Source organism: Drosophila novamexicana, unplaced genomic scaffold (assembly GCF_003285875.2).
Source record: "Drosophila novamexicana strain 15010-1031.04,08,12 unplaced genomic scaffold, DnovRS2.1 tig00001151-arrow-arrow-pilon, whole genome shotgun sequence".
NCBI classification, from domain to species: Eukaryota; Metazoa; Arthropoda; class Insecta; order Diptera; family Drosophilidae; genus Drosophila; species Drosophila novamexicana.
In genome coordinates this window covers 1,445,474-1,458,461 of record NW_020824842.1, presented here as the reverse complement: position 1 = coordinate 1,458,461, position 12,988 = coordinate 1,445,474, and the positions used below count along the sequence as shown (strand labels likewise).

General features: G+C 39.2%; 2 protein-coding genes and 1 long non-coding RNA gene across 3 annotated transcripts; 2 read left to right on the top strand and 1 right to left on the bottom strand.

Moving 5' to 3' along the window:
- The first annotated feature begins 295 nt into the window (after positions 1-295).
- Positions 296-1,608, top strand: LOC115766393 (UBX domain-containing protein 6-like). Its single transcript, XM_030710305.1, has one exon. It carries the CDS (start codon positions 363-365, stop codon positions 1,572-1,574), a length of 1,212 nt encoding a protein of 403 aa, XP_030566165.1. The 5' UTR covers positions 296-362; the 3' UTR covers positions 1,575-1,608.
- Positions 1,609-2,953: 1,345 nt separating this feature from the next.
- Positions 2,954-3,723, top strand: LOC115766444. Its single transcript, XR_004018206.1, has 3 exons — positions 2,954-3,051; positions 3,172-3,397; positions 3,533-3,723. It is a non-coding gene; the product is annotated as an uncharacterized LOC115766444 (long non-coding RNA).
- A 4,193-nt stretch (positions 3,724-7,916) lies between these two features.
- LOC115766446 lies at positions 7,917-8,859 on the bottom strand. The gene has a single exon (XM_030710373.1). It carries the CDS (start codon positions 8,511-8,513, stop codon positions 7,932-7,934), a length of 582 nt encoding a protein of 193 aa, XP_030566233.1. The 5' UTR covers positions 8,514-8,859; the 3' UTR covers positions 7,917-7,931.
- Between the last annotated feature and the right edge of the window lie 4,129 nt (positions 8,860-12,988).

Below are 12,988 nucleotides of genomic sequence, written 5' to 3'. Positions count from 1 at the left end.
AGCAGCCAGACATGCTGGCACGACTGAGAGTTACCTCGCAAAAAAAAAAAATACTGGCGTCATTGCCTTTAGCCGTTATGCAGTAGTTAAGTGTGTGACCGCATTTTTTTTTTGGATTGTAAAACGCCAAATTTTCGACATCTGGCAATCTTTGCAAAAGCAGGCTAAGTAAGCGCAAACATTGTACAAAGGAGAGACAAAATGCTTTTGTTCGAAAAAGTCAGCAAAGTCTAGCAAATTGGCAAGTTAGAAACTATGTACATATGTGCATAATTTATCAAGGAGCTCTTTTCCTTTGCAGTCGAACAAATGTGGCCTACTGAACGCAAACGAATTAAAGTTTGCTAAAATTCCGTTAGAAAATGTCGAAGATCAAGCGATATTTTACAAAAAAGAAGGAGGAGGTCGCCTTCAGGCTACGACTGCGCAGCGGCATGGGCCAGGGACGACAGCTGAACGCGGCCCAGCCGTACGCAACGCCGAGCATCCTGCGGCGCATCCGGGCTGCCCATGTGCCGCCCCTGCGCCACCAGCAGCACGATGAGACGAGCGCCGCCGCCGCCAACCTCGTGCTGTTAAGCATGATGCGCAAGTATAGTTGGCCTGAGGCAGCGCCAAGGCCGGAGCGTGAAGCGTTCAAGGAGCTGCCCTGCACCGGTGGCTCAGCCAGCATGTCCTCGACTGGGCAGCAGCCGGAGCTAGCGTGCGAGGGTGTGTTCTTTCGCTGTCCAGAGCTGAGCCCGGAAGTGCTGCCCAAGCAAGTGTGGCAGCTAAAGATCAAGGACATGCTACATCGACAGCTGGAGCACGAACGTGGCCTGGCCGGCTGCCTAATCATACGCAATTGCAATCCAGTGGAGAAGGCCGACGACTGTCGAGACGCACTCGTCCAGTATTTGGAGAACATTATCCAGAGTCCAGATCAGGAGCAGTTCTCAAAAATCCGTATGTCTAATACCATATTCAATGGCAGGGTGCGCTACGTGGATGGCGCCCTGGATGTGCTCCATGCCGCTGGCTTTGATGAAGTCGCCATCAATGGGGAGCCATTTCTGGTCTGGAGCAAGGCGCATATTGAACTGGATCTGAACATACTGGTGGAAACTCTAAAGCACACACAGTCCTTCAAATTAATATTGGATCGCAATACAAAGGTGTTGCAGCCCGCGCAGGCGATTCCCATTCAGCTGCCCGACGATTTCTTTCGCATCTCGGCGAAGGACACCATCGAGAGCTCCCAAATGCCGATAATCGGGGCAATGCGGGAGAGCATCTATAGCTACACCCTGATACGCATCAAATTGCCCGATGGGCTGTATCTGCAGGGCACCTTCGATGTCAAGGAGAAGGTTTCCGATATTTTTGATTTCGTGCGATCCTGCCTGACGGATGAGACCCTTCCGTTCGACTTGTCGGGCAAACTGAACGGAGGCGACATGGACAAGACCCTGTACGATTGCAAACTCATCCCAAATGCCGTGCTGCTCCTTACGGTGCCGGGCCTAGACGATTCGCTGGCCATAGGCGGCTCCTTGCTAAAGGCGCAGCTGCAGCAGCAGAAGCAGCCCTTCTAGGGAGTTCCTTTTATATTTTTATAGTCTATTCTACACACACACTCACATACAAGCAGCAAGCAGCACACACACACACACACACACACACACGCCACCCTATACATGGCCCGATGCCGGATATTTCCATTTGGATCTTGTCCATTTCGTCAAATCGATCAAAAATGTAAAAAAAAAATAAAGCTTTATTGGCAGCGAAAGCTTTATTAATGTCGAGCAAGGCTGCAAGCTGGTTCAAACCCGCAGCATAGAATATTTGTATTACCGATCAGCTGTTCCGGCTTGCAATCCTGATCCGTATTTCCATCCAAAAGGTTTCTCCCGATACTCCCCCCCCCCCCCCCCCCCTGCGCCCTCTCAGACGGACGGACGGTCGGACTTGACTATAACGAGTCGGCTCTAGATTGAGAACAGGAATATATAAGCTAGGGTAGATGCTGCCCACAGCCTGTTGCATACATTTGCAGCAAACCTGTATACCCATTTTGAAGCATTCGCGCCGAGTACAGGGTATGAAAGTGGCGAGCACAGAAAACCGACCTCGACCGCGCCGTAAATTAGCGAATAGAATCGAAGCAACTGAAATGTAACAATAACCACAACAACAACAACAGCAACAACAACAGTTCTTAACCCGTGTCAAGGCCAACCCAATTTGTTATTGTGCATGTTGTGAGCGGCAGAAAGAGCGAGTGCGACACAGAGCGAGTGCGAGCGAGAGGGCAAGCGAGTGGGAGCATGCGAACGCAAGTGACAAAGAATAAAACAAGAAAAAGCGCAAATATGAATGGACGGGCACACCGAATGGGAATGGGAATGGGGAATGGAAATCGTGGAAGGGGTTGCGCGGAGGAGCAGGGGGGGGGGGGGTCGCGTCGCGTATTTTATGCTGTTCTGTGCGTCAGCGACAGTGGGCGTGGTGCTGCATGCGCGTGTGCCGGCCGGCCGGCCAGGGGGGGGGGGGGGGGGGGGGGGTGTGTGTGTGTGTGTGGAAGGGAGGGGACGCTGTGAAATGCGAGCTGCTGTGCGAAATGCAATTTCATTTTTAATTAGCGCCACGAAGACGCGTTGCACAATAAGCAGCATGAATTTCACAAAAGCATACGTAACAATATTGACAGCACACACGCCCGCCCACACACACACGCACGCACACACACAGACACATGTTGTGTTATATAAAGTTTAATTCGCATCGAATGGATTGCAGATTTCATTAGATGCATTCGATTTGGCAGTGCTTGATGGAGCATGAAATTCAATCCGATGAAACCAATCGGAAATATATATACGCATATATATACATACATATATATATATATATACACACACACATGCATACACATGAATTGATCAATGGCAGCAAATGGAGATGTTGCAGCCAGTAAAGCTGCTGCGGAATTCTTTCCTTGTGATCGATCGGTCGAGGCACACCGAAGATGGAATACCCTAACGCTTCTAATGTTAACTGAGGAGAATCGTTAAGTTATCTTGTAAAACAGAAAAGTTGCTCATAGAAAAACTCATTATCTACTATATATATATCTAGTTCCCTGATATAGATAAGATTGTGCTCATGTTGTTGCTATTGTTATTCCAGATACTTTTAAGGCAAGAACTTGATCTTCGACTGATTATTACAGCTATATGATATGGTGTTCCGATCCGGACGGACAGACTATCGACTAGGCTGTTGAAACTAATCCAGCCTATATATATATATACACCTTATAGGGCATGCAGATGTCTCATGCTATGCGTTGCACACTTCATGACAAAGGCGCCATTCTCTCTGTAAGCGTATGCACAGCTCCGACTAACTATACGTAAGTTATTTTGCATATATATATATATATATATATATGTACATACAATGTTTTTTTTGTTTGCTTATTTTTCGTTATTTTTTTTATATACATTTTTTTAACTATTGAGTAAATTAACTTCTGAGTTTTTTACAGCCCATTCAAAAGCCAAAAGCCTTCAAAATGAACAACCCAGAAAAGCACAGTTCCCAGAAGCCTTTGAATACGACTGCGAAGCGGGTTTGAACCGTGCTGGTTCAAACTCGATAAGTCGATTCTCTTTCTTACTATTGACTGAAACTTAAGCCCAACTGGAAACCCCAACTGAACCATATAGATATATATATATATATACATTGAAGATACAAATATATTTAATAAATAAAAGATTATGTATACGACATGTAATATTTTAACAAATGCACTTTTTCTACCCAAATATTTCGAAGCGCCTTCAATCATTCAATTTATGGTTTCGACAAATAACGCGGCGTGTAAATCAAAAGCTGACATTTATGAATGCAGAACGTGGCATATGTGTATGGCAGTATCTGCTATATATTTCATATATCATATACCCATTGAAAATGGGCAAATGGGGTATAATGTATTCGTGCAAATGTATGTAACAGGCAGAAGTAAGCATCTCCGACCCCATAAAGTATATATATTCTTGATCAGCATCAACAGTCGAGTCGATCTAGCCAGGTCCGTCTCTCTGTCCGTACATTCGGTATGTATGAACGCAAGGATCTCAGAACGTATAAGAGCTAAAGACTTGAAATTGAAGATGTAGCTTCTGCTAGTCCGATAATCGATAACTTGCCCCGTTTCCAGATAATCGATAAAAATCGCTGTATCTATCTCTAGAGTCACCAAACTTGACATGTAGCTTCTAGAATAGTATATAGATGTGCATTTGGTGTTGGAAGAACTGTACTCATGGGTATCCCCTAGTCGGTAGCGCTCGACTAGAAGCTCTTACTTGTTTTTTACTGTCATGTGAACTTGAAATATGCCAAAACCAAAACTGGCCCAAACCGGTTTCGCGCCCCATGTCCATGACAATCGATAAGAAAGCACTGATAATTAGACACACACACACACACACACACACACACACACACACACACGCACAAGTACACACAGTACAAATATTCGAAATATCTATTGTTTTTTTTTTTTATCTACAAATGCCTTGCACTTGCACTTGTTTATAGAAAATAAAAAAACAATTCAATTCCAATTTCTTGATATGACTAATTGAATGACAACAACAACAACAATAAGAACAAACGCAGTTAAGATTGTTACGTTATTTGTAGAGTCGCGAGAAATCTCGTAGCCCCAGCCCAAAGTCCATTTCTCGGATCATTTATGCCTCTCCGCTCATCTATTTTTAGACTTTCGACTCATTTCGCGACAATTTTTATTGCTTGTGCTGTTTTTTTTTTTTTTTGTTTTGGCACTGAATTGAAATTGAAATATTTACTAGGTTTGGATTGTTGTATGCCCTATTGTTCCTTTAAAGTTTTCAAACCAAATAAGTCGTATTTAAATGAAAGCCACATTGAGAATCTTCAGTTTTTATAGGTAAGCATTACAAGCAGATAATATTTTCATGCTCGATCTATATTGATTTCAATATAACGTATTTTAAACTTTATGTACCATATATACCATATATATATTTATATATATACTATATGTTATTCTTTCTCTGTTCGACAAAAGAAAAAAATGTCTAGCCCAAATTGTGGCATGCTTCAAAACCCGTGTAAAACATTCAATAAGCTTCAAGTACATAGTCAATAGGTATTTGTAAATACCCTTTAAATTTGCATACTGTGGCTGTTGTATGTGAATTATTTTGGTCTCAGCCAAAAGATTCGAGATTCGGCACATTGTCCCAGTTCGTATTAGATTGCCCGCCAACACAATGAAAGTACTTCATGCCAAACACACATATTCTAGGGTATTACAGTTAGCAAATATTGACAATTTGTTGCTTTCCAAGCGGTTTAAGAGAGCGGAAATAATCCCAGAAGAAGAATACTCAAGCTGCAGAGCTTTAAAAGTTCTCATTCTTCTTATAAATATTTTATAGGGTATCTGCTATGCTCAAACGACTAGAGCAATACAATTTTTGCTTTAATTAATGCACCGGAATTGGAAAAACAGGCTTGGGTTATTTGATAATATGCTGCGCGCAGCTTTTTTACCCATTTTTACAGGGTATTCTCTGAAGAAAAAAATGCCTATTATTGTTCAATATTTGATGCAGAGTCCGAAAAACCTAACTAACGACTGCAAAGTGTATAATACCCCGCTTGAACACGTTTTACAGGGCATCGCTTAAACAGAACCGATAACAGCCTAGTGGACTTTCCTTATAATTAGTTTACAGGGTATCTCATAGAAGTCAATATGAAATTAAATAAAGTATGAGAGAGAGAGAGAGAAAAACTTATATAGGTGAAAGCTTCACAAAAATCGGACTTCAAGCACCGAAGTTATTCAAGAATGCATTCATGGAAGCTGGAATGCTTGCTAAAGGGTATCTGCCAGTCGGGCGCTCTTACTCATTTGTTTTTGTCATTCGTATTGAATTTGTTTGGCCGCCTTTGCTTTTCCGCATGCCGCAATTGTCAAAGAAAGCGTATGATCGCATGAGGATGGCTGCGGGGTGGGGGTGGGGTTGGGTTACATTATGTGGCTGGCGCCCAACGCATGTGCTGCGCATTTGGCATGCATTTAGTCAACATTTATACCTCCCCCCACCCCCCACACTACCCTTGCTGCTGCTGCATGTTGAGCTCGGTTGCGTGCCACAAGGCAAAACCCAGTCAAATTATATATATATTATTTATATTGTTTTTTAAGCATTTTTTTTTTATTGGTTAATTTGTGTGTTTTTCACTTTTGTTGTGTGTGTGTGTGTGTGTTTGTTGTTATAAAATAAAGCGCTAAACATTTAGAAATAATAATTACACGTCTGTATATTATATTTATATATATATATATTATATATGTGTATAAACAACAATAAAAAAAAGGTTTGATAATTAATAATATGTGTATAGGTACAAATGTTGCGGTATTTATAATATACCAAATATTATATGTATATGTATATATATATGTATATATAGAATTATATAATGTATTTTTGTCAAGTCTGTTTCATATTTTGTTTATCATCAGCTCTGTTTTGTTTTGTTTTTGTATTTTGCTCGCAACAGTAAATAAATATGTATATGTATTTATATAACTTGATATATAAATATACAAGTATACATATATTGTCATTAAATTGCGCTTAAATTTAACATTTCAATTTTGTTTTCAACTGTTCCTTTTAGCAAATTCTTGTGTCTATTTTTAGTGTCTTTTGCTACTCGTTTTGTGTGTGTGTGTGTGTGTGTGTGTGTGTGTGTTTTCTTGTTGTTGTCGTTGTTGTTGTTGTACAATGCAATTGGCAGTTGCAATTTTGTCTCATTTAAATGGTTCTTTGTCTCTTTCTAGCGAAACCGTTATGCTTAATGCTAAGCTGCGTGTTTTCCTCTATGGTTTCTCTTGTTGTATATGTAGGTTGTGTGTGTGTGTGTGTGTGTGTGTGTGTGTGCGTGCGTGTGTGTGTGCATGTCTGTTTGTGTGGAAGCCTTTTTTTTCACTGTTTCACGAACTTTAAGCACATGTAAATACATATAAATATATTTGTGTATATATGCATGTAAATATAATTAGTTAACTAAGATATTATATATAAATCAATTTGTTTATGTATATTCATATTGAAGGAAAACTTGTCTAAAATCCATCTTTTCTTTTTGTTTGGTTTTTTTTTTAAATAAAACTAAAAAAAAAAAAATATATTGAAAAAAAAAAATAGTTTAACAAAACATTTGCAAACAGCTGGCAACTCATTCAACACGCCAAGGCCTTCTCGCTACCTGCTTTCCAATGCCGCCCAATTTGATTATTTGGCACATCTGGCAACGCCTCTGTACGCCAGTGCGGTCGCCGCCGCAGCTGCATTCCTAGCATTCCAAGCATTTCCAGCATTCGAATATCGTATTCGAATTTGATCGTTTCCATTGCCCATATGCAGAACGCTGCACGCTTAGCCCGGCGACGAGGTGGAGCGGCGCAGTCGCAACTTTAGGCGATTAATGCTGCTGCCGCCGCCGCCGCTGCTGCAGCGACGACGACTGCGACGTATTGTATACGGACTGCTAGCGGTTAGATGCTCAGCGCTGCCGCCGCTGCCGACATCATCAAAGTCCAGCTCAAGGGCAGCTGCGCCACCGTCGCCGCCTCCGCCGCCGCCGCCAACAGTGACAGCGGCTGCGCCTGTGCCGAATGCTTGGCAGCAGCGCCTAAATCGTCGGCCCAAACGGCCGACGAAACCGGAACGCTGCGGTGTGCTGCCAGCGTCGCTGTCAAGCTGCGAGCTATTGTTGTTGTTATTGCCGCCGACGCTGCTGCCGCTGCCATTGTGGTTGTTGTTGTTATTGTTGTTGCTGCTGCTGCTGTTTGTGTGTGAGACGCGTTCTCATGACCGCTTGCCGCTGTCCTTGCGAAAGGACTTGCGTAGCTTGTCGACCAAACGCAAATGGAATTTAGTATAATCGTTGTTGCTCTGCTCCGTCCGATGCTGTTGCACCGTGGCCGCTGCCGTTGCGGCCTGCGCTGCTGCCGACTGCGCGGCAGCCTGTGCGGCCGCTTGACGCTCCAGCGCCGAGGCGGTCTGCGTGCGGCTGGGCGGACTCGAACGCGTCGGCGACATCATAATGCCCTGCGACATTTGCACCATGGAGCCGCCGTGGGAGCTGCGGGAAGTGTTGCGCGTGAAGCCGCGGGAACTATGGCAACGCTGCATCTGCATGCGATGGGGGCCCAACTGGCCGTGCGACGGCGACGTCGCAAAACTCTCCGACTTGCATTCGGACACCTTGCGTCGACGTTGCTGCTGCTGCTGCGGCGCCTGCTGACCCGGTGTGCCCAAAGCACTGGCCAGCGCTGTGGTCCCGTTGCCGCTGCTCACATTGGAGCACTCGGACGTTTTGCGGCTACGGGAGCGCGTGTCCTTATAGATATCATAGTTGTTCTTCATAACCGGCATCATGAAAGCCATTTCGTTGTTCTTGTTGTTTACGTTTTTAAGCACAATAAAAAAATATATATATGTATGTGTATGTAACGAACACAGCCACAAATCGAGAACCCAAAAAAAATTGCAACAAAAATCGGATTTCTAATCAAAACAATTCGCTACGTTCGACTTCCGCTTCTTCTGTTTTCTAGACGTTTCTATTTGTGTGTGCACAGTTGTTCTTTACCGTTTGCTTACGTTCACTGAACTGTTCGCTGCGATTTAAAAATGCATTTCACATGCAACTCAACTCGACTTTCGGTCTCTCTTCTTTTTGTATTATTCTTTTTACTCGATTAGAAACTTTTGTAGCGTGCGCTGTTCGTCTGCTCGGTGCGACTGCTGAATTGTATTTGAATCGTATTAAAAATGAACGCTGCAGATTTGACGCGGCCCGCTGCCGGAGAGCGTGACCAAAATAGGGAGCGAGAGAACGAAAGAGAGCAGCATGCGCTCTCTTGCTACGTCATCAAATAGCATTGCTTATGTGTGTGTGTGTGTGTATGGGGTTGAGAACTCTCAACTGTTGGACTTAACTTTGTGTGGTGGTGTCGTTGCTGGGAAAGGGAAGGGTGGGGGAGGGGGAGGGGGTATCCACGTGCAATTGGGGTTGTTTATATTTTGAAACTGACGATATTGATTATCAATATCGTTTTATTAATGATTTTGTCAAAAGAATGATTAAGTGAAATTATTTTATACAAATATGTATGTATATATACATATATATATATATATGTATTTACACATACATGCATACTTTACCTTGTGAATTTTAATGCACTTTTTGGCACATTAATATTATTCATTTTCGAAAATGAACGTGTCTACATATAGAAAACTTGCAGATGTGTTTATAATTTCTAAGCATTTTTAAGAATAATATAAATATACATACATACATATATATGTACGAGATTTTAAGCATACTTACGACATTTGGCATACTTACGATATTTAACAATTTGTCTTATGCACGATCATTCGTTACGTTTTTACGGTGTGCAATTCATGGGCGACACACATACAGAAACACACACACACATACACATGCACGCTTATTTGTTGTCCATTTTACGTATCTTTTGAATAGGTCACCTAAAGGAATACAGTTTGTAGGCTTATGCAAAGAACGAACGAGAACAGCGACAGCTCTCTTAATTTTTTCTTGTTTACTTTTTATTTGTAAAATATAATTAATAAAGTGCAGTTAAGAATTTCAAATAGCGGACACAACAAACAGTAGATGCTGCTGCCTAAATTTGGCAATGCACTATTTAAGCGCTTCTAATTTTTTGAGCGCCATTGTTGCGGTGAGCGTGTCTGTGCCAGCACGTGAGAGGGAGAGAGAGAACGTGAGAGTGCGCGTGCGCCGTTGTGCGGGTCAGTTGTGCCATGTGAATGTTTACACAGTGCGTTTAACGATAAGCGATACGCATCAAGTGTTGTAAATGTGAGCGTTTTGGACTTTAACCACACTAGATCTTATTTTGATACATCCAAATACTTACTATTTTTATGAAAAAAAAAAATAAAAAAATAAACGAGGCAGGATTTGTTTGAAAAACCCTAAAATGGACAGAAATCAAATTTCGCCAAGAGGCAACGGAAACTGATTGCATAATTGCAGGTGAAATATGCACTGCTTATACGAATGTGTGTTTAACAATTTATAATCATGACAAATTGACAACGGCAAGACGAGTATCAGAGTCAAATGCAAACATACTAATTACATGGCCTATAGATATCATTGCTTATCAGTTGTGGCGCATGCGACTTACCTGAATATCGTTGCCAGTGTTATTTGCATTTGGTACCTGGACTTATGGCCCGCCCAGTTTAAGTAAATCAAGCTGAGGCATTTGTTTATTGTTTTTTTTTTTTTTTTGAAATTGTTTTTTCGTTCACTTTAATGAATAATTTTCAATTAATGTTTGTTTTTGGTATTTGATTTTCAATTTTTTTTTTTTTTACTTTGGGCTTTTCTCATTTTCGGTTTCTGCTGATTTTCGTGTTCACGTACTTAAGTATATCTATATGAATTGTTAAATAATGAAAGTGCATAAACTCGTACTTTGAACTTTGACTTCAAACGTTTTCCTCTTTTGCATAGATGAATGTTGAAATTGTTTTCTTTTGTTTTTGTTTTTGTTTTTGTTTATTTCGTAACAATTTAAGTTCATTTTTGGTTTTGTTTATTCGATTTGAAATATTTGTTCTGTATTTAAATGCATTTTTTTTTAACAACAGTTTTCCTCTTCGTATTCGTATTTCGGGGCTTATTATTATTCTTCCCTACCCCATTAATTTTTCAGCGTTTAAAGTTCTCTTTTGTTAGTTCCGTGTAAGGTAATACAATAGCTTATAAAAAACATAACCTATATATACATAACCTGTATATATATATATATATATATATATATATATATATATATATATATATATATATATATATATATATCTCAACATATATATACACATATATATAGGTATATAAACGTGTGAAGCATTTATAGCCGTATGCCGAAAAAAGAAGAGTCAAAAAGTGGAAAGAATCTATATAAATGTTTATAGTTATACAATACAATATATAATACAATATACATATATATATATATATATATCTATATATATTGTTTAAATTATTGTACAAATTTCTAACATTTTTATAATTATTATTATTTTTTTGATTAATTTTCATTTCATTTCAAGTGCATTTTGTGCTTGTTATTCAAGTTTAGATTCTACAAAAAAAAAAACAAACAAACACTTTTCCTTCAGTTTTTCCAATTTTCTCATAAGATCCATACAAATATTGTATTTGGGTATTTCAGTGCCGAAAAAAAACTCCTAATTTTTGCACTGTTTTTTCTTTTAGTACATTTTCAAGTAGTATTTTATTTTGTTTGTATGTGTATTTATTTCGTATTTGTATAATTTACCTAAATTATTATTATTATGCTTTTCTTTTCCGTTTCCGTTTCCGCTTCTTTCTCCTATTCTGTTTCCATTAAATGAATGTCCGTTGCGCTAATATCAATTTTGTATTTAAATACTAGCTACAGATTTTTGTTTTTTTCTTTTATATGGTATTTTTTTTTTTGTTTATGACAATCTGCCGGGGCATGGGGTTTGCATGATAAGTCGCAGTCGACTACGCATGAACCTGCCGCTGCAATTGTGTTCAAGGAAAACTGGCAACTGATGCCAGTCGATTATAATGTTATTACCAATAAAACTAGAAATAATAATACGCATCATACAAAAGGTAACAAAAAAAAAAAAATAAAATAAAAATAGACCAAGAATAAGAATATACTTAAAATAAATTTAAAAAAAGCAACAAAATAAAAAATAATATAAATATAAATATAACTAACAATCAAATCAAAAAATACTAACAATATTTAAAAAAATATAGACCAATATAAAAAAATTATTAAAAAAAAAAAACAATAAATAAATAAATAAAACAAAAATTATTATTATATAATAAGCAATAAAATTAAAATATTTCATTAAAAATACGTAGCCATAACATAATAATAAAAAAAAAATAAATCAATTAAAATAAAAATAGCAATAATATTGAAAAAAGGGGGAAAAAAAATAATAATGAAAATAAAGAGAATAAAAAGAAAAATAATAATAATAATAATAACTAATAAAATAAACAACAAAGCTGGCAGTGGCTATTTAATTGTACATAATATTCTTTAAATCGAAAACTGGCCAGGGCTGCAGTGATAGCTAGTTATGCTAGGCTCGCCAGGGTTGCTAGACTAGTGAATGCAAGCAATAGGCCAGGCATAGGCGCAGAGTATGGGCATAGTTCTTTGCATTGGTGGGTGGTTATAAAGTACATATAGAGATGCTACCAAGGTTACCAGTTGTCAGTCTTCAGACTTGTTATTAAGTTTCATAATAAGTATTATACGCACACATAAGTCAACACATGTGCACACACACACACATAGTATCTATGTGATGCATATATGCTGTGCGAGTGCCACACCCACCCGCCTTGTTTGACTGTTGAGCTTTAACAGAATTGAGATATTTGATCTGAGCTAAATATGGGCAACAACTAGGCAATACACAATACTTAGGATCTGACAGTTGCAGTTACAGTTACAGTTACAGTTACAGTTACAGTTACAATTATAGTTACAACAGATTTTCAGTTATCCGATTATCATAATACTATATATAGATATAGATACAGATATATAGATATAGATATAGATATAGATATAAAGTAGACTATAAATCATAACGTTATCAAGATCACATCAAATTTGCCAGCGAATAGCTCCCAAAAGCAGTTGGTATATGCCGTATATATCCATATTTATTAGGGTCTAGCGCGGGAGGGGCTTATAGTGTATAGTGTATAGTGTATACATAGTCGGTCTAGGTATTAGTTAAATATTGAGTTAATTGCTGCTATCAAA